The 22,819-nt window shown below is 46.4% G+C and overlaps 1 protein-coding gene across 1 annotated transcript in view; it reads left to right on the top strand.

Annotated features, from left to right (window-relative positions):
- Positions 1–3,431: 3,431 nt before the first annotated feature.
- Positions 3,432–22,819, top strand: part of LOC119386116 (calcitonin gene-related peptide type 1 receptor) — a 70,693-nt gene continuing 51,305 nt past the window's right edge. Inside the window, exon 1 of the mRNA XM_049414224.1 lies at positions 3,432–4,020. Within this exon, the coding sequence (XP_049270181.1) occupies positions 3,432–4,020 (589 nt within the window). The remainder of the gene's footprint in view (positions 4,021–22,819) is intronic.

Genomic DNA, 22,819 nt, shown 5'->3' with positions numbered 1-22,819 from the left:
ATAGAAAGATAACATAACCAGTTGGATCAGCAACCCGTGACGTAATCTGACGCAAGAACGAGGCGACGCTTGCGAGCAACGACAGTAATATGACAGCTCACGATTTGTTCAATAAAAGCACAACATTTTACGCGTGCGTTATCCTAAAAAAATCACTCAACGTCGTGCCGTGGGAATTAGTGCACGACGTCGTGAGCAAAAAAAAAAACAAACACAAAATAATAGAAGGAAAATAAAGAGCATGCCTGACGCTTATGTAATGGCGACCTCAATATTGATTGTTTGGAAGTAAGAGTGGCGCAAGGAGAGCGTGAGACAACGCCGACAGCCCTGACAGCTGTGACGTTACCACTATTTTTCCAACCATTGCTCACGAATAGCAGGAAAATATTTTTTAGTATATTAGCAAGACGAACGGTCGTGCTCTTTTTCAGGATGGCTTGCATAGTGCATCGCGTTTTTTGCTGTGGTAGCAATGAAGTAGCTGTCCTTGAAATAATGAAATAAATGCTTGTTCAACCATGTAAGTAATTTTTTTTTCCTGGGGAGCCACAGGTCGGCAAACTCACTCACGAGTCGACTCACTCAGACTCACTCAGACTCAGATCGGTCTGTCAGTCTGAGTCTGAGTGAGTCCGGGTGAGTAATATTTCGGTGAGTTTGAGTCCGAGTGAGTCCGGTAGAGGAAACTTTTAGCGAGTCTCAGTCGGAGTCATTCCGGTTGAGGAAAATGTTCGTGAGTCTGAGTCAGAGTGAGCCCTCAGAGCAAAATATATTTCGTGAGTGAGCCTGAGTGAGCTCCAGTTTTTTTGCCGACCTATGTAGGGAGCTCAATTTCCACTGCAAAATGTGCGTTACAAACCGCAATTGAGGTATTTCATCGATACCCCAGAGTGAGAAGAATTGTCGTGCAGGTTTGTCGGGTTCATATAGCATGATAATTTACATCGCACACACTCTACTGTGTCAGCCTGCTGGTGTTATTTAGAATTTAGCCGTGTGGCTATTTGTTTTTGTTGAAATTTTCAGATTACGTTGAAATAAAACACAGGGCTTGACCTTGAAAGACATACCTAAGAACTCCCTAAGCAGAAAAATATGACTTACGGCTTAACTGAATTTTTTGTAATATATTTAGGAGCGTTTTACAGAATGACTATCCAGAAATTATAGGCGCATTCTATAATGGTATATGATACATAAGATTCTCCCGCCTTGTATGTATCGTTAGGTAGAATTTGAAGAGTTGAGAGACCAGTTTCTTGTCGCTAAACTACAATGTCATTAAATTACAAGGCACTGATTAACGACTTGTATGATACTAGAAACTACCTGAGCAAGTCGCTTTCAACGTGAGTAAGCGTATCGTCTATGTCACGGCCCTCGCTAGAAAAAAAAAAGATATGAAACTGTAGTTGCGAACGAAGTTTATAGGAAGGGGCTGTTCACCAACTTCACAAGAGTTCTGGAAACAATTCTTGGAACCACAGTTGACTTTATTGGATTAGAAAACGAAAAGGTTACATTTTGACGCCGTTTTAATGAGCTCGACTGTAGACCACCTAAGATCGACAGCGAAAGGCCGCCAGGTAACCGCAAGAAAAAGCGCACAACTGTTGTCAAATCCTGTAATGAAGATTTTCTGCTCTTTGGCACACTGTACACGTATACGTATGGTGCTGAATTTAAGAGCACGTCACGGGCACTTTAGCTGTAGAAAGCCTAGAAATAATTTTCTGAAGAAATTTAACAGGTTTTCTGAAAGGTTTGTAGTCAAAACGCTGTCCTTGTACATTTCGTAGTCTTACTAATTATCCCGCCAGTTTTATATTCATCAGCGTAAATGCCCACTTTTCTCCGATCTACCTAAACGTCTTGAGGCACCATATTTACATAACGTGCTCTTTTGTAGCCGATCTATATCAGCCGATCTATATAATGTGCGCCCATTACAACGAAATACTTTTACGTGTTACAGTTTGCAAAATGGGCGAAGCTGTGGTGGCTGCTACACGCCTTATACTTCGGACAGGTTACGTGTAGCTTCGAGAACACTGTTTTTCGGCTTCTTGAACTTGGTTGGCGTAATGTGGCTGCTGCTCCAATTTTCCCGAAGGGGCAAGGGCTCCTAAATTTTCTTCTGCGTATATTTCATCCAATGCGTTTTTCACATTCATTAAGATTACTGTCCACTGCGATAACGGGGAGTCTCATAACGAGGACATCGTCAAGGCGCATACGCCAATCTCGAATAGCGACCGCGTAACAAATTGCTTTTTTAATAGGTCCCGTAGGGACACAGTAACCACAAAAAATAGGACCCTAAGGCATAGCATAACCTATACTTCACGCACGCCAAGGTTACGCAAATAAAACGTCACCAGCCCTTACATCGACAGGCACGAGTTTATAGTTCGCGTTACGTAACCGGAGTTGACTGGACGATACATGCGGAAAGTTACAGCCAGGGTCGTTCGTTTTATGACGCCTAGTTTACGCGCCACTCGGCACTAGTGGAGGCCTATTTCTAGTGACACACTCTGTAATGTTGCAACGAGGGAAAAAATGATGAAGGATTTGTCTTAAAAAGCATTGCGAATGAAATGAAATATGGTGATCAAGTACTTTGCATTACGGTGGCGTCGGTAAATGCGTTGCTTTCGTAATCGAACATCAACTGAGCGATTTCTTATCTTGCTTTTAATTTTATTTATACTTTTGTAGCAAAAAGACCCCTAAGTAGGAGAATGGCTGTCGTCTACGCTTTCTGTCAAAAAAAAAAAAGCAATGCTTTGCTTTCATATGGATACGTCTTTCGCAAGATGCTGCACTTAGATATGTGTTTATTGACTTCTCCACGCATATACCCATTTTAAGCTTGATCAGAAAAATAAATCCTCCAGTTATGAGCCTCGACCAAAGATATAGAAACGGAGTTCAATATGTCACCGGTGTCGTCACATATGTATTTTTTTCCCCAGAGAAAGTCTTGCTCCCTGCGCAATATACGTGTGCCAAGGTCTGCTTAACCGAGTGACGCCGAAAAAAAATGACGATGTTGCGCAAATTTAGAAGCTGTGCGAATGCACATTCGTGGATATTAAGCTTAAACACATATTGCTTCGCTAGCGCGCCAATGTTGGCTAAGGAACCGCGACTACTGAGCTCATGATTCTTCCAGGAGGCCCTTTGAAAACGTCGGTTGGTCTAGCGTATGATCGCGTAGGCGATGAAATCATCTGGTTGCCCTTGAACCACCCTCAAACTTTATTCACGCTTGCGCCTTAGCTAATTCGCAGAATGTAAAGTCTCGCGTACTCGGGTGGGAGGAAGACGAAGTGCTTCTCTTGTGGAACACATCTTGCCCGTCTCTGCCGTTTTCTGGTTTCTACACTGCAATTGTGGGGTCTGCCGCCCCCTACATCACGGTGATGGACGTGCAACCCCAAGAGGTTCCGTCCGGTTCCGGTTCAACCGCGGGGATCGCCTCGAGGAAGCGTGGTAACACAGCAAGCGAGAGCGAGGACACCGAGCTGTACTCCGCATCAGGCGATGAGTCCTCCGAAGACGGCTTTCAACCTGTGTTGTACCGCAAGGCCAAACGAAGAATCATCAACGCATCGTCGGCGTCAAGCACAACCACTGTGAAAACTGCGCCTCAGCGGTGGCCCCACTCCATCCTGTTTGTGCCACAGAACGCTATCGACAATCTGCGTGTCCTCAACAGGCAAGCATTGTCTTTGTACCTTGAAAACACAGTGCCAAACGAGATCAAGGATATCAGGCTAAACACGAGGAAAAACATTTTGGCAATCGATGTCATGAACCCGAGTGCGCTGAGCACGCTGCAGCATGTAACGCAGCTGGGGAACATCAAAGTCCGGCCAATCATTCCAGCGGATGGTGCCACCGTAGCAGGTGTCATCTATGACATCGACACTGAAATCGCCAATGAAGACCTCTCAGTGCTTATAAAACCGGCGAATGAAAACAACGTCATTGTGCATGTAGGTCGCCTAGGTAACACACGTTGTGTGCGAGTAACGTTCAAGGGTGACTGCCTACCGTCTTACGTGAAGGTTGGCCATTTTCGTCACCAGGTCCGTCCATTTATACCGAAGCCTATGCAGTGTTTCAACTGCCAGAAGATTGGCCACGTGAAGGGCGTTTGCAGAAATTCCGCAGTGTGCCCCCGATGCGCCGAACCTCATTCAGAAGACAACTGTAGTGCAACTACGCTGAAGTGCCCGAACTGTCATGGTGCTCACAGTGCTTCCTCCAAGGAATGTCCTCAGATAAAGAAGGAGATTTCTGTTCTGAAACAGATGGTGAGAGACAGCTCAACTCACAAAGAGGCAGCGGAAAAAGTGAGGCGAAGACGACGTCACCGTCGAAGGTCGTCACGAAGGACAATGTCGCATTCAGTGAGAAAGTCCGTTCCTCCGGTTCCCAGCGCGGCAAACACCAACGCCGCTGAAACAGGGGCTACTTGTAGATCTCTCTCAACAAAGGAATGGCCACCACTTAAGGAAACGCGACCAGTAGAGAAGCCACAGCAGAGGGAGCCTCAACCACAAGTGCAAGATGCTACAACGGCATGGCACACAGATCACCAAGTGGTAGCGATTCTGCGATCATTGATGAACGCCATTCGCATGTTGTTAGGCAACATGAAGACGACGTCAGCTAGAAGTGCCCTTCAAGTACTGGACGCTCTCAGTCCGGTGCTGGCAGCCCTTGAATAGACCATGGCTCAGTCACCGATGCCTTTCAGGGATGAGGTCCGGAATGCAGCAATATTTCAGTGGAATGCCAGAGGACTGAGATCGCGCATTGCTGTTTTTCGGCGATTCGTGTACGCCAATAAGTTTCCCGTAATCGTCATCTGCGAGCCGAATTTATCCAGTGCAATAAGACTTTCTGGATACGAACCTTTTATGTCGTCTGCCATTACTGAAAGAAGCAAGGTTCTGGTGTTCATTCGCCGCGATCTCACTTACATCCTTCAGCCTGTACCACCTCATGATGATAATCAATATGTATGTTTAAGAGTGAAAAAGAAGAGACTTACCATTACAGTTGTGGGCGCATACCTATCACCATCAAGTCGGTTTGATCATAAAAGATTACGAGATATCCTATCATCAGCCCCGGATCCATGTGTTATCATCGGGATTTTAACGCCCATCATACTCTATGGGGAAGCCCGAAGACCGACGTGAAAGGCAGAAATTTGGTGTCTTTCGCCTCCGATAATGAACTTTTGTTGTTGAATGATGGCAGTCCTACATTTTTACGTGGCTCCACATACAGCAGCTGTCTCGACTTGGCTTTTGTTTCACGAAGCTTAGTGAGGCATGCGGGGTGGTTCACGGACATAGAAACGCATGGGAGTGACCATATTCCCACATACGTCAAGATTAGAGGATTGTCACCTTCCAAGATACACGACACGATACGAAGAGTGGACTGGACGAAATTTGAGTCTCGAATGGAAGATCAATGTCAAGACCACATACTAGACTTGGAACAGGCAATCAAGAGCACTGTACAGGAGTCTGTGCGTACCTTCAACTGCTCTTCGAAATTCACGGACTTCGACCTAGAGTTGGAGAGACTTCGCGCAATCCGGCGACGTGCTGAAAGGAGGTACCGACGCACGAAGGCCATTGACGATTTACGGACTGCCAGACGTATGCAGAAAAAGATCCAGCGCCGGTTGGATAAGGTCGAATTCCAACGCTGGACTGCTTTCTGCGAGTCTCTCGACCCTCGTAAGCCATTATCGCAGCTATGGAGGACGGTACGAGGTTTGCGGTCATCCCCCGTTCAGAGGTCTCCATTCAAGGCGTTAGGCATTTACCAAAAGCGACCAGATATTGACGTAGCAGAAGAATTCTGCGCCAGATTAACTGGACAACTTACAGCACCCGACAGTTTACAACTTTCGAACAGCTGTCCACCACCACGTGACCCCCGCATGGACCTCCCCTTCTCCATCCAAGAACTGAAGGCAGCGCTCGCTTCGTGCAAACGTTCGTCAGCGCCAGGACCTGACGGAATCTCCTACAGAGCCCTGTGTCATCTGGGTGAGCGCGCGAGACTTGCTCTGCTTGAGCTATATAACGAATCTTGGCAGGAGGGCACACTCCCCTTAAGTTGGAAAACAAGTCGTTTGGTACCACTGTTGAAGCCTGGCAAGTCACCGCTGGAACTGGCATCTTATCGTCCGATCGCATTGGCAAGTTGCGTGGGCAAAGTGATGGAGAGGATGATCCTCGGACGCCTGGAGTGGTACATGGAATACAATAACATCTACCCAGGTACCATGGCCGGCTTTCGCCGTGGTCGATCATCAATTGATAGCGTCATCGACCTAATCACCTTCGTGGAGCACGAGAAAGGCCGCAAGCGTCTTTGCGCTTCTTTGTTCCTCGACGTCAAAGGGGCCTATGACAACGTTACTCATGAAGCCGTCCTTGCCGCGCTAGAAGACGTCGGAGTGGGCGGTCGAATGTTCAAATGGATACGCAGCTACCTCTGCATGCGATCCTTTTTTGTGATCACGGAGGACGGGGACACTTCCCTACACTACAGTTATCGTGGTGTTCCCCAGGGCGGTGTGCTCAGCCCTGTGCTGTTCAATCTTACGCTGATTGCTCTCCATACACACCTGCCAAGCACTGTTTGTTTGTCAACTTACGCAGATGATATCTGCGTCTGGACATCTGCGGTAACTCGCCTGCAGCTGCGAGCGAGAATCCAGAGAGCAGCCACTCAAGTTGCTCTGTACCTCCGTGATCGAGGCCTGGAAATTTCTACCGGAAAGTGTGCTCTTCTGGCATTTACGCGCAAACCAATGTCTAACTACAGTGTATCAATCAATGGTCAAAGTATACCGTATTGTCGATCACACAAGTTCCTGGGTGTCATAATAGACAGAGAACTATCATGGAGTCCTCACGTCTCGTACCTGAAAAAGCGGTTGGCAGGCATTTCTCACCTCTTCAAGTTTTTCGCTGGAAAGACTTGGGGAATGTCGCCCAGTGCTATGTTACAACTGTACAGGGTGCTGTTTCTCGGTTTCCTGCGATACAGTTTGCCTGCATTAACTAACGCAAACAAGACAAGTCGACGCATGCTACAGAGTGTTCAGGCCCAGACCCTCCGGATTTGTTTAGGCCTGCCTCAAAGTGCTTCAACAGCGGCGACCATAGCCATCGCCAAGGACCACCTCATAAAGACTCACATTGAGGTTGAAGCACTGAGGACCCACATAAGGCATCTTGCCCGGACACCACACCACCACCTAGCCTCTCTACCAGCGGACAGACCACGCACCTCCTTTTGCCGAACAGTAACCGCACACGGCGACTCTCTACCGACTGGCTTCACACCGGCGGCGAGACCTTCGGTTCCTCCATGGTGCCTGAAACAACCAGTCATCAACCTGACAATACCAGGCGTCCAGAAAAAACAAGATCTGTCAGCACCAGCTCTTAAACAGCTCGCTTTACTTCTATTGTACGAGAAGTATCACGACTCGACTCACGTCTACACTGACGGCTCCGTCCTACCGAGCAGTTCAACAGCGGCGGTCGTGATTCCAACGATCGCCACAACTATCAAGTTCAGGACGGCTCACCCAACAACATCGACGGCAGCAGAGCTCACAGCGCTTCGCGCCGCGCTGCTTTTCATTAACGACCAAATGAGAAAAAGGTGGACGATTTTCTGCGACTCCAAGGCGGCACTGCAGTCTCTACTGTCGACTTTACGCCGCGGTCCGCACGAACAATTGGTATTTGAGACTGCCGAGATGTTCCACCACCTCACCGAGAAAGGACACTGCATTACATTTCAATGGCTACCAAGTCACTGTGGGATTATCGGCAATGAACGGGCCGATCAAGCTGCCCGTTCAGCCCATACAGAGGACCGCGACCTGTCGATACCTCTTTCTAGGACAGACGCTGCTCGGAAGCTCCGCATGCTCGCTCGCCAATGCACCATGTCAAATTGGAATGAGCCACATTTCATGCATGCACGACTACACACCTTTGATCCAACGTTAAGCCTTCGACTGCCATCAAGACTTCGCCGAGGTGACGCCACCGTTCTCTGTAGATTATGGCTGGGCGTCGCGTTTACCCATGCGTATGCATTTCGCATAGGGATGGCCGACTCCACCGCCTGTGAACACTGCGGCGACGAAGAAACGATTCGGCATGTTCTGTGTGACTGTCCGAAGTATAGAACACAGAGACAATCTCTTTGCCATGCTCTCAACAAGATAGACGACCAGCCTCTATCAGAAGAAAGGCTTTTACGCCATCGTCCGGACATAACGTCGCAGAAGAAGGCTTTACAAGCACTACTCGCCTTCCTGCGATCCACTGGCCTGTCAGAGCGCCTCTGAGCGGAACGCTCTTGTGTGTGTGTGGTTGTGATTGTTTTTTTTTTTTTTTGTTGTTTTGTTTTTTCTTATTATTTATTTTCTCTCTCTCGCTTTCAACCCCCTATTCCCCAACCCCAGTGCAGGGTAGCATACCGGATGCAAACTTCTGGTTAACCTCCCTGCCTTCCTCTGCTCTTTCTCTTCTTCTTCTTCTCGCGTACTCGAAGAATGTTTCGGAGTCTGGCTGTTTGCAATGGGCACAAATTCGTCGGTCAGTCGGTCAGTGGCACGTGCTTCTGTGTCCGGATGAAGCTATGCTTCCCATCTGTATTTACCAACCCACATGGTAGCTTGTAATTTGTGTTGCTGCTGGAAATGTTGAACTGCAGGGACAAATCACCACCACCACCACCGGATTGAACTCCGCTATAAGATGCTTCACATCTAAAAGGTTGTTTTGTGCCTAGAGGCGAGAACGTTAGCACGAAGATTTATGTGTCCATTAAACTTTTTGTCTGTGCCGGTAGAGTAAGTAAAGAAGCATCGATTTAACAGTACTTCAGCCTTGGCCCGACGAGCGGAATGCGGGTTGGGGTGGTGAGAAAAGTTGGATGGGGAGGGAGATATTTTTTTCTTCTGGACTTATTAATTTGCGGGAATCTTGGACATATCTCTCGAAGAATGAAGTAATATACACAAAGACGAAGTCGGAGGAAATAAAATGCCCTGCCGCATCTGCTTTAGCAGATGCCTTGTACACCTAGCAAAAGTGTATGAACACATTTCGGCAAAAAATAGCGGGCTACTGATAAGGAACTCCGGCGAACGCAGTGTATTGTGAATTGAACCTCTTTTACGATAGACACACTAGGCTCGACCTTCGGATTACGCCGTAGAAACGGATATTCCACTGGCGCCTTATTCTTTCTGATTAGACCAGAAAAAAATCAAACTTAACTTCATGAAAGGAAAGTATATGCAGTGGAAAACATTTTTTGAATCGCACTGACTCTGACAGGAAGTCATAACTTGCAGAAAGGCAACAACGCTGTATTCAAGCCCTTGCTTTGAGAGCCATACAGTGCCTACTCTTGCAAAACTCTCGTCGAACCTTCAAAGGGCAACGCTTGCGTTATCACTCTGTCATCGTGAGGTATGCCTTTATTGCAGAGCTGACGACAGACTTCTTCGACGTATTACGATGCAGAGTGATACGATACTTCACCGCGTGGTGCATCTTTCTTTTCTCGCTGCACTATATCGAACCGTAAGAACATCCATGATTTTGCGACGTGGTTCTTCAGGTCTGTCTCAATCTCGGTAAATAACACGGTCAGATTCAATACTGTTGCGTGCTCGATCATGGCGGAGGTCAGAGCTAAAGTAACAACTCTGCCTTCCCTCTTCCCTTTCTTACTTTTGTTCTTTTTGTCGTGGTATGTCTGACGTTACAAAATAGCTGCCGTCAGCGAAAAGCCTCGAAAACGCGCTGGCTATATCCAGTAGCTTAGCGAGCCAGATTGTTAAGCTTAAAATATCGAGACAGATAAATCTAATACCTAACCAAACCAAAGATCGTTGTAGTCACATCTACTAGGTTAGCGAGCTAGCTTGTTATGCTTAAAGTATCGAGACAGATAGCTGTCATACCTAAACCAAACAAGAATAGTAATAATAAAATCTACCAGGTTAACGAGCTAGGTTGTTATGCTTAAAATATCGAGCCAGATAGATGTAATACCTAAAGCAAAGAAGAATCAGAATAGGAAAGCCCTTATTAACCTCATTTTTGCGTATAGAAACAAACCATCGGTATGAATAAGTCAAATAACCCATAATAAAAAAGAAACACATTAACGACAACGAGGATAAACCAGTACAACGTACTACGTACAGTACTACGTATTTTGTTACTTTTTGGTAGCTGCTCAGTGAGATGGCGCAAGCTACACTGTGTAGCTGAAGTGTAAGGCGCGAACACAACTGACAAAAGGGAGAGTACACACAATCTCCCTTTTGTCCGGTGTCGTCTTCGCGCCTTGCACTTGAATTTTAATAAACCAATACGCCCAGTGTGCCATTCCTACACTGTCGAAGCGGTTTTGAATTGAGCCCAGACAAGAGGGGCACAAGGAAAACATGTTGAATAGAACATATTCAAACGAGATGAGTGGGACGGAATGTCGCGATGTAAGACGGTAGCTTAAAAATCATACCGAAGTCGTTGTCAGCTAAATGTCCCTGCAAATAAGGTAGGAATACCGAAAATATCAACTTGAATGAGCATGCCATTACTTTATATGGTTTATTCGTAAGCAATGGTCCTCATTGTTGTCGCATTCACTGCTATCTGAATTGCTTTAATTACTGATCAACTAGCCTGTTACAGCAGGTGAGTGAGTGAAAAGGGAAGGGATCACGTTGATGGAAAAGAATTGTAGGCCTATACGACAAAATAAGAAAAGTAAATTCGAAAGTATAGCAGAAGAGAAGCATTTCTGTGAGGACGCTTTCCTTATCCAATACGCGTACTTCGTCCGTACATTAGAAATACGGTAAGACTGATCTTATCGCTCTAAGTTATTCAGATGATGACCGAGATACGAGCGAAAAGTCACAGCAAGAACGTGAAATTTCTTAAGTTTAGCAGATAAATAAAGCGAAATTGCGAATTTTATCGCTGATTAGCGGCTCTGGCATTAATACTAACGTCATTGCTAATCTCCTTTGCATTAATTATTTACCACCGTCTTTTCCGCGGACTCAATTCTGTGTCAAGGCGAAGCACGCTTCAAATTTACGCTTTTCAACTTTCGTTTGGGGAAAAAAAAAAAGAAGAATTATACTGAAGATCCTGCCTCGCGTAACAAAAGCATACGCAAAGCACATTGATCAGTTTTTAATTTAGCTGGCGTTTACATCGCCAGCTAGATGAAATTTAGGTTATTAAACGAGTTATGCATGTCTGCTGCTTGTCAGGAATAAGGAGTTATAAAAGGGTACACAAATGAGTGATTGCCGCTATGCTTTTGTTTCGAAGTTTCTCATCTAATCCTGTCTCGCCGATCAATTAAGCTCTCCATCATCTCTTGCAAATTGTAAACAGACGCAAAATAAGGAGATGGTGATGTTGCAGAAGGCGGGGTTAGCCTGGCATACGTATCCTGTAATTGTTCGCCTGAGCCTCTCATGGTACGGGGTGTGTCGCCAGTTGTTAAACAGCCCTTTATCTCGCAGAAAGGCAAACAGCAGTCGCTTCACTCTCCTCCTGATTGCCGCAGGCCCTCCGGGAAAAGCAACGTATTCAAGTGTCTGACAGACGCAAATAAAGCGCAAAATAAAACTTGGAGTACTTCCACTTCTTGAAATGCAATTGGGGTTCTTCCAGTGTAATTACTTTCTGTGTATTGAAATACAAAACAATTTTCGTGCATGGCAATCGGCTTAAAGGACATACGCTCACAGGGTTCCTTTGTTCGTTTCTGAAGCGCTAGATTTGCTCGGAGTGAGCAGGAGTCGCTTGGTGTTTGAATGTCAGCGTTTCGCGAAGCTCACCGAAAGAGAGCAGGCTGGCCTGTGAGCAAAGTAAAAAGAAAAAAAAATGAAAACAAGGATTTAGAGCACGGCCCTTCGCTAAATGTTTTGCTTATCCGAGCAAATCCTTAGCTTGGAGACGATCTCCTTAGAAGAGAGAAGAGCCTGTTTATGCTAACCAAACTTGAAGCAAGTGTTGGAACCGCGTAGTAGCTGAGGGAAAGAGCAGTTTAGGTGGAGACATTTCGGGCGTGAAGGCTGTTCGTGCATTTTGGTCAAGGATTAAACGAAAAGGGCTTGGTTGGAGACACGGGCTTTAAGAAGTGTAGGCTAAAAAAAGAGAGAAAGAGGCGCAGAGTGTGTGTGCTAGAGCGAAGCGGATTTTGCGCGGCCCCTTAATCTGCATAGCACAAAGGCTCCGATCCTAAGCGGACATGCCACGCGAAGAAGGTATAAATAACGACACGGCGTGCGCTGAGGCGCGATCGAGACCTTTTATATTGAAAAATGACGGCGGATTAAAATCCGAGGCGGACGATTTGTACGAAAAGCGAGTCCGATGCTTTTCTTCGTCATTCTTCTAATTATTATTCTTCGTGATGCTACGCTAAACGGGAGCTTTAGTGAGTTCCCGAAGAGTAAGCGGAAAGGAAATCGAGCGTTAAGACACCCGAAAGGAGGGGAAATCGTAGTAGTGATTTATGAGATAGACTTCGTCAACGTCAGAACGCTGTTCGATGCTCGCTTCCGACGAAAAGGAAACATTAAAAAAAAAAAAGAACTTGAGGAAAACGGATTCGAGGATTAGGGGGGGGGGGGGGCGAAATTCCCTAGAACGCATGTTAACAACGGTACCAAAAAAAAATAGTTTCTCTGGTGCCACATCAGAAATAAAAAAGAGAGAAAGAACGAAGGAATGAAACCAATAATGAAATGAAGAGAAAAACGGTCGTTTCATTTGTAGCGAAAAAAATTCGGCAGATCCCACGCACTGTGGGAATCGATGTAATGCGAAGCAGCCAGCAAAGAGCTGCATACATCGCCTTGTTTGTCTTTGAGCCAAATGAAATCATTCATGCCATGGCATCTAGTCCACCATATATCGCATGTTTGCCATGCACGCATGCATGCACAATCTAGTGTACACCATGCCAATAAAACGCATATTCTGGTATATAAATGCATGACCTGTCGTTTATGTTCATCACGCACTCGTGTCATGCCATACCAATTTTGGTATATATCACGTTAACAAAACGGCCGGAAGCGCACCATGACAGTGGCATGTAAATCATACCGTACATGACATGCATAACATGATTCGCATGTTAAGACCTCTCATTTATGTTCGTCATACAGTCACATCGCGCAATACCAATTTTGGTGTATATCAAAGGAGCGAAATGGCCGCGAGTGCACCATGAGTAGAGCATGTAAATCATGCCATACATGACATGAATATTATGGTTTTTCATGTTACCACCCTGTCACTAACGTTCATCATACAGTCTCATCGCGCAATACCAGTTTTGGTGTATATCCAGCTATCGAAACGGCCGCGAATGCACCATGAGCGTGGCATGTAAGTCATGACATACATGGCATGCATGTAATAGTTTTCATGTTATCACCTGTTATTCATGTTCTTCATACAGTCACATCGCGCAATACCAATTTTGGTGCATATCAATCTAGCGAAACGGCCACGAGTGCGCCATGAGCATGGCATGTAAATCATGTCGTACATTTCATGCATGTCATGATTATCATGTTACACCCTTTCATTTACGTTCGTCATACACCAATTTTGGTGTATACCAAGCTAGCGAAACGGCCGGGAATGCACAATGAGCGCGGAATGTAAATCATGACATACATAACCTGCATGTCATGATTTCTATGTTACCACCTCTCATTTACGTTCGTCATGCAGTCGCGTCGCGCAATACCAATTTTGGTGTATGTCAAGCAAGCGAAACGGCACGAGTGCGTCATGAGCATGACATGTAAATCATGTCGTGCATGTCATGCATGTCATGATTTTCATGTTACCACGTCTCATTTACCTTCGTCATACAGTCGCTTCGCGCAATACCAATTTTGGTGTATATCGAGCTAGCGAAGCGGCCGCGAATGCATCATGAGCGTGGCAATTAAGTCATGACATACATGACATGCATGTCATGGTTTTCATCTTACCAACCGTCATTCATGTTCTTCATACAGTCACATCGCGCAATACCAATTTTGGTGTATATCAATCTACTGAAACTGCCGCTAGCGCATCATGAGCGTGGCATGTAAATCAGGTTGTACATGACTTGCATGTCATGATTTTCATGCTACCACGTCTCACTTACGTTCATCATACTGTCGTGTCGCGTAACACCAATTTTGGCGTATATCACGCAAGCGAAACGGACGCGAATGCACCATGAGCGCGGCATGTAAATCATGACATACATGTCATGGATGTCATGGTTTCCATGCTACCACCTGTTATTCATGTTCTTCATAAAGTCACATCGCACAGTACCAATTTTGGTGTATATCAATCTAGCGAAACGGCCGCGAGTGCGCCATGAGCGTGGCATGTAAATCATGTCATACATGACATGCATATCATGATTTTCATGTTACGACGTGTCAGTTATGTTCGTCATACAGAATTGTCTCGTCATACCAGTTTTCGTATGTATCCCTTCATTTAAACGGCCGCGAGCGCCCCGAGACCATGTCATGTAAATCATGCTGCACATGACATGCGCGTCATGATTTGCATGTTAGGACCTGTCATTATGTTCGTCATGAACTCTTGTCACGCTGTACCAATGTTGGTATATATGAAATTAACGGAACGGCCGCAAGAGCCCAAAGGCCGTGGAATGTAAATCATGCTGTTCATGACATGCGTGTCATGATTTTCATGATATGACCTGTCATTTATGTTCGTGATAAGGCCATGTTATGACACACCAATTTTGGTACACATCCGGTTAACGGAACGGCCAGGGAGCCCAAAGGCCGTGGAATGTAAATCATGCTGTTCATGACAAGCGTGTCATGATTTTCATGATATGACCTGTCATTTTTGTTCGTAATAAGGCCATGTTATGACACACCAATTTTGGTATACATCCGATTAACGAAACGGCCAGGAGAGCACAAAGTCGTAGGCGGCTAGATAGATAGATAGATAGATAGATAGATAGATAGATAGATAGATAGATAGATAGATAGATAGATAGATAGATAGATAGATAGATAGATAGATAGATAGATAGATACGCTCAAAGTCGCAGAAGATCGCTAAGAAATGCTTCGCATTTAAAAAAAAAAAACAAGCAATAACAACAAAGTGAACGCGCATGTCATTTCCGACAAGACGAGTGAAAAACAGTGCAACGTAAAAATGTTTTCTTAGCACTCGGTAACAAAGATTAGTCTTTCAAATTTTTAGTAGAAGGAAGAAGAAATTGCCGATGAGTACGATGCTCCCTAATGCGAAATGTGAATGCAGATGCACGCGTGTTAGCAGGGAACTTGAGAGGCATGTATGTATGTTGCAGCTACATATTACGGTTTGTTTTACAGCGAAAGCTGTTATGAGATCATTTCACCGGCCGTTTTTGGTGCCGTAGTTGTCCGCCGCCGCCGCCGCCGCCGCTGCCGCCGCCGCTGCCGCCGCCGCCGCCGCCGCCGCCGCCGGTGTCCGTAACCAGTATCGCTCGAAATAAGAAAAAAAACTAAATAAGAAAAAAATTCCAGGATGGAACGAGGTTCGAACCTGGGCCCTCTGCGTGGGAGCCCAGTATTCAACCTCTGAGCCATGCCGGTGCTTGAAACTGCTTTGCAAAAAGGTCCTATACAGGCTTCATGTCGGGAAGGAACCACATAAGCATATGCAATATAGCGTGGTAAAAGAGTAGAATAAGCACCAAGCGTCGCACAACGCGAATTCTGTAACCAGGCGTCACACAATGCGAATTGCGCAACGAGTAGGTTGTTGAATGCTTCCAACCCATTACAAAGAGCTCTTCCATAATTCTTCATCGTCATCACGCACAGCATCAACGAAGTGCGCATAATGCCTTACATGCGTTTAGCAGGTACCACGGCTGTCTGTAGAATGACGAAAAATGGCACAGTGCCTACTGCCCTACTTCTCAAAAATTACAATGATTTATAGCGTAGTGGGTTCCTCGCAAGTGCACTTCTGTTGGTTGCCAAGGAAGCCCATAAGGCTCCCATGATCCATTTCCTCAGGGCCTCAATAAAGTCAATTCTCTCTCTCTCTCGCTCTACGTTTCTCTGGTTAAAGTGTGTTATAAAGCGTGGTGGGACAGTTAAATAACGACCGGGCGTCACACAATATGCATTACGTAACTAGTGGGTCGTTTAAAGCTTCCAACCCATTACAAAGGGCGCAACCATAATTACTCATCGTCATTAACCGCCGCATCAACAATCTGCACATAATCGCTTACATATGGTACCTCGCTTCTCCGCAGAACAACAAATACTGTCGTGCTGGGTGCTTCCCAACTTCCCAAAAATTACGCTTTGTTGCGTAGTGGGTACGTTGCTAATGTACCTGTATTAGTAGCCACAGGACAGTTTATAACAGGCTCTAGAAATGCCACTCTTCCAGCTTTCGCTGTGACTGTGCTGCGCTTTCCGCGCAGGCCTGGCGTTTTTTTAGTTTTTAGTATTTTTAAAATCTTTCTTTTAATTTTGGCTGCTTTTTCATATTTTGTCATTATTGATTGTTTTTCCGCCTCCTTTTTATTTTCTGCTTCCGCGGTGCAAAGTGCAGTTATATACGATGCTTTAATTTCATTTTTAAGATGATTGATAACTTACTTTTTGTTTCTTTTTCTACGTTTACTTTTCATTTCTACTTACTTTTATTTTCTGTGTCGGAAGCGCCTGGTTTTAAAGCAATCCAGCCGGCCTCGGCAAAAACTTGGGTGACTCTTAAGCTTCGCCTTTAACAGCTGAACGCGATAGCGATATCCGCACGCACGCACGCACACGCGCACACACATGCACGACATACCTATAGTAAAAGCAAAGGTTTCCACCGTCTTCAACAGCACTTTTATGATAACAGTGTTTTGTGTGCCCAAAGTAAGGGCGAGTATTGTGCGCTGGTGCACTGTTGGGGCAAACTGTAGACAATTCCATGCGCCTCTGTTCTCTCTGCGTTCGTACGCGTTGAGTCCACTCACTGCACGGATGCACATACACTGCACCAACGTTTATAGAACCAGGTAAGTTGCAAGACTCCCCACGTCAGCCAACCCGTCGCGCGGCGCCGGGGCAGCTTCCGGTTTGGTGGCGCTGGCGGCGCAACAAGCTTCCGCTAGCAGACGAAAACGCGTAGTCTGCGTGGCAAGACGCCGGGTCAGCCGTTCGGAAAGTCTCTGTTGTTAACGCGATAGCGTTAAAGAGCTCGTATTGCAGAAATTCCGCCGTCGGTGTCGGCGCCGGCACCGTTGGTTGTGAGCGAAAAATCATCATCTTGTCCGTGACCGCAAAATCGAAAAAGCTGCAAATAAAATAAATAATAAAAATGTTGGTTCCGAGTGAGAATCGAACCCAGGCCGTCTGCGTGGCAAGCAGGTGTTCTACCACACAGCCACGCCGCTGCTTGGAGCTGCATTGAAAGTAACTTTGATGCTTCCCAAAAATACGCGTCCTGTGTACAGGTGTACAGTACGAGATGTAATATGTCAGTAATATTGCGTGGTACAAGCGTACATTGCCATCGGGCGACACACCACGTCAATATCATAACGACTTGGTGGTTTAAAGACAGCCACCCATTACAAAAGGCACACACATTACTGCGCGTATTCCCTTAAGACCACGTAGTGGGTGCATCGTAGCTTCGAAAAAGGTTCTCGCGCATAATTGCTCCTGGTTTAAAGCATGCTACCCATTACATAAGGCACACAACTTATTGCGCGCATTCTATTAAACACTCGTAGTGTTCGAAGTGCGCACTAGGGGCAGGATATTGCTATCGCGTTCAACTCCTAAAGGCGAAGCTTAAGCGTCCCCCAATTTTTACATCGCCGACAGTATATTATCGAGATTTTTCGTTGCGCTGCCGCTGCAACGTAGAACTGAGTAATATTTAGCAGCGGTAAGTCAAAGTTATTAAAGTTGTGACTTTCGAGAATGCGCACAATAACTGATGATTGATGGCACAGCAGCATACATGTCTGTCAATTACCCTATAAGAAATTAGCTATATGGCGCATTCCTGTAGCATAATTCTTTAGCTGAAATGGATGCTTGGGCGTGTTCGTACTTCTTTCTTTTCGTTTTGGACTGTGCAAGTATTGCGCGGTTTTAACGAATAAATTTTTGTTGTAGGTGGTGGTGGTGGTGGTGAAAAACTTTATTATAAAAGAGAGTGTATGAGCCCCTGAAAGGGCCCTACAGACTAGGTGACATCCTCAGTCCGGGACGTCATTGGACGACACCGCTGCTTTTGCTCGCGCAATGAAGGCTTGTGGGGCCCCCAGGTCAGAGCAGCTAAGCAGCGTCGCCTCCCAGTCCTCTCGCGTAGGGTTGGGGAGGGGGGGGGGGGACGGCGGTGGCAGGCCCATACCATGTGGTAGACATCGGCTGTCTCCCCACAGTGCTTGCACCTGCCAGTGACTGTGGAATCGAAGTATTGTAATATGGGCGGGCATAGTAATGTGTTCGTTTGAAGTTGGCGTAGGATTCTTTCTCCCGCCTCATCCAGACCCTTGGCGGGGGGTGGATACCGGCAATGCTGGAAGCGATAGTGCTCTACAATTTCTTTGTACCTGAGCAGCGGCGGTTGTGGGTTCCAGTCCATAGGGCTCAAATGAGGTACCCGGGGAATGAGCGCTCGGGCAGCCGCGTCTGCGGCCTCGTTCCCTCAAAGTCCCTGATGGCCTGGGGTCCATACCAAGCGTTTTGGGGTGGGTTCTGCGAACCTTGTACTCGTATGCAGAATTACGGTAGGCAAGGGGTGAAATTTCCCCTGCCATGTAGCGGGCGCAGGCTTTGCGAGAATCAGTAATGATTGCGTTAGAAGTTCTGTGCGAGAGGGCTAACGCTATAGCGACTGAATAAACGAACAGCGCAACTGACAAGGACAAAGGAAGGTAACAACACACAGCGCTGTGTGTTGTTACCTTCCTTTGTCCTTGTCAGTTGCGCTGTTCGTTTATTCAATTATGACCTACCAACTTGCCCAAGTTTCCACGCTTCATAGCTATAGCGACCTCCTCCGCCTGTGTTGAGTTGCGGGCCTTAAAGGAAAGGCCATCCACCCGCGTTTCCTTGTGGAATACTGCTGCCGTATTGTACCCCCTCGCTCCCGGTCCGGCGACGTCCACGTAGAAAACTCCTGTGTTACTACTGTGCCGTGTTTCTAGCGCCCGAACGCGCTTCCCGTCTTCCCTGGTGCAACTCCGAGTCCATGTTTCTGGGTAGAGGCTGGACGAAAAGTTTGTGCCTCCAAAGCTCCGGCACCCTGAGCGTGTCCTCTGTTTCATGGTCGTGTTGTATATAGAGGCGAGCGAGAAGGCGCCGACCTGAAGGTGTCTGCGCAAGCCTAGTGTACTGGTTGACTAGATGGGTTTCCGTGGGCTCCTGGAGTGAGTTGATCACGCCAAGTGCGGTCAAACGCGCATTGGATGTTGTGTCAGCGCTGTTGTTTGTGTCTTGCCTTTTCTGGTGCTCCGTCTTTTTTGCGCTGTTTTCTTTCCGATAATTCTTCACGTTCACTTTTTTGAAGTGACGAGTTTTCACTCTGTATCGCAGCCGTCGTTACTTGCAAGTATTGAGCGGTAAAGTCGTCATGTGTGTACTGCACACCACAATTTCAATCCTGGTACAGAAAGAAAAATTGTATGTATTTTACGCACGCAGTTCAGTGAAACAAGTTTTCAGATATTGCATGTATAGTGTGATGTACACAAACGGCACAAATTATTTACAGTCTCAAGCATTAAACTTTATCAAAACAGCTCTAATTAAATGTAAAAAATTATTTACAGCACAATTTTTAGAATCGCTCAAATCAAGGCAAATTAGGGAATATCTTTGGGACGCATCCTTCGACGAGGCTCCTTTTCGCTGGCGATTTCCAACTTAATTCTTACCAGTGACCATGTGAGTGAAAGTCTTCTGGATGTCTTCCTCGTGAAAGTGCATATCACATACACGTGATGTGTCGGACAGTTTCTTGTCCTCACGAGGACAAGAAACTGTCCACGCCGCTCGCTGGTCAGGGTCACACGGGGCACAAATAGGGTCACCAAAACCACCTCGGATTTCGCGGGACTGTCCTGACTTTTCATACAGCGTTCCTAGCCATCCCTGTCGGGACAGCTATACGTCCCGGATTTATTTCGGACCGTCCTATTAGAAATTTTTATGTGATCCAACGCACGCCCGACAACGCGCGGCACGCTCCAGAACACGAAGTTCTCACGAATAGCACGCACGAAGCAGTGTTGCGGTGGCTGAGAAGGGTTTAGTTACTTTGGCTGAACTGCGGCGTGAAGCGCGACAACTTTTACGAGAACATTCTCCAGCTAGAGGAAGCGTTGCGAGCGGTAAGTAGCCAGCTGAAGTACCACTTCTGCAGGTGGCCGAAACAATAAAGAAGCAATGGATTTGTCTGGAAGATATCGCGATAAAGAAAACTGATTTCACGGGCTCCCTATGTTAGTATACCCCCCCCCCCCCCTCCCGTCTTGACTACCATCATTAAAGAGTTGGTAACCCTAGGCACAAAAATGTCGTGGTGTCTCGGATCTCCTGTAACCGCTCGTACAGCTGGGAACACAACATGTCGGCATAGTGAAGACACGCAGCACATCCGAAGCACAATAGAAAGCTCAAAACTGTTCATGCAGGAAGCAGCCTCCACGGATACTGACGCGCCGCAATATTCACCGCCGGCTGAAGAGAGTGGAGTGAGTGAATCCTGTTGCGACAGTAGCGCCACATCTGTCGCTGACGGCGGCGGCGCTGCGCAACATCGCTCAATTTTGCAACTGACCTGGTTCTACAAACGTTGCACTGCACTGACACTTTCAGTCACTGCAGTTAAAGCCATTGCGAATGCGCAGAATCTACCACAAGCATGTGAACAACCCAGTAGCGTGAAGGAACGTCTACGCGCATGACATTTTTTTTTCGAAGTATCGTTGATGTAAACCTCTACGTGTGTGTAAGAGAATGGACGCACAAATGTGTGTGCCCTTTGTTATGGGTGTGCATCCACTACGTGTTTGTAAGGCAACATCCGCGCGGCGTGGTCACGCTATCTCTCAAAAATGGCGGGACAACCGCGGCGCACCGTCGCTACGCATCCAAGAGATGGTGCGGCCACACCACTTTCTCGAAGGCGGCGGCAACAAGAATAGAACGCGATAGCATAATCGGGCCGTGTTCGTATCGCCTTCGCAATCGCTACCCTGCCTTCGCTTCTCGCTAGAGGCCTAAACCGTTCTGCAACGAAAGCCAAAGTGCGGACGCCCTCCGGCTCATATCTTTATTTGCATCTACCTCGAATTTTCGCTCACGGACAACGCTGCTTTTTCGTTCACAACCAAAGACGCCGCCGGCGCCACCGCCGCCGCTCACACCCACACCGGAATTTCTGCGAAACGAGGCCTTTAACGCTATCGCATTAAAAGTGAAATAGCGTCGTTAAAAGTAAAATAGCAAACCCAATTTGATGCTGGCGCATCTCAGTACTGTAGCAGCTTTAAAGAAATATAAGAAACTACGTCAAGTATAACTACGTCAGAGATTTACTTGTGGAAGATCGCGTTTAGGCGAACGTGGTCTAAAGGCACTGCACCGCCGGGAAAGAGTACATAAGTAGACCTATATGGCTCCGCTATGTGTACTCCGCCACTGAGCGATCCAGTAATGCGAAAGAAGCGCCAACGCCTGACATTCTTTCATGAGCAACACAGATGAAATCCGTGTCTCGATAAATTTAAACATCTTGAGTGTCTGTTGGCCAAAATATTGCGGACTCTAAAATATTCATTGTTCTGCGATGTGTCTTTGAACTGCTAGCTTCAAATTTACTCACTACCGCACAAGAGCATTGCGAATCTTCAAAGAAAATGAAATTACAATAGCCTGATATGCTTATTATAAAACAAAAACAGACGGAGCATGGTGGCTGTGAATATAATGCTCGACACGTGCCATTTAGACGATGTCCTTGAAGCCGTCTAGCATAAAGTTTGATTCCTCGTATTTTTTTTTTTGTCAGAAACCCAGTTGCTCTTTCGTTCTATTGCTTCGTCCTCAAAATGTCTGATCCAGGCTTTGTCACAGATTTCGATTCAGCGATGTTCTATGTCTTATTCTTCTAGGCAGCGAAGTATTTTGTTAACGCATTGACCTGCGCACAGACCTGCGTTCCTCAGTATAACCTCGAAGTCAGTGCACTTTGCAATTCAGTGTTTCATGCATCTGGGGACGACGTATGCAGGCCTTTTCTTAATGGAGAAAGGCCTTGTAATGATGTGCGTATTCACAAAGGCGAGCCGTTCAAATTAGGAGGCTACAGTATTACAGATCCAGTATGTAAAACAGGTGTAATGCACTTTTGCAGCCCGCTATGGAGATAAGAGGAAAAAAAGGTAGTTCAAGTAGATTATTTTTTTTGTGTCGTCCTTAATTCAGACATTGCGAAAACGATATCAGTGAAGACGGAAAAAAACTTCGCGGACGCTTGAGCTTCGCCTTCAAGAGTAGAACGCGATAGCGTAATCGGATCTCGTGCGCATCGCCTTCTCAATTGCTAGCCTAGTTCCGGTTCTCGATGAATGCCTCAACCGTGCCGCAAGAAAACGAATGTCAGTGCAC

This window comes from Rhipicephalus sanguineus, chromosome 3 (assembly GCF_013339695.2).
Source record: "Rhipicephalus sanguineus isolate Rsan-2018 chromosome 3, BIME_Rsan_1.4, whole genome shotgun sequence".
Taxonomy (NCBI): domain Eukaryota; kingdom Metazoa; phylum Arthropoda; class Arachnida; order Ixodida; family Ixodidae; genus Rhipicephalus; species Rhipicephalus sanguineus.
This window is presented reverse-complemented; position numbering and strand designations above follow the sequence as displayed.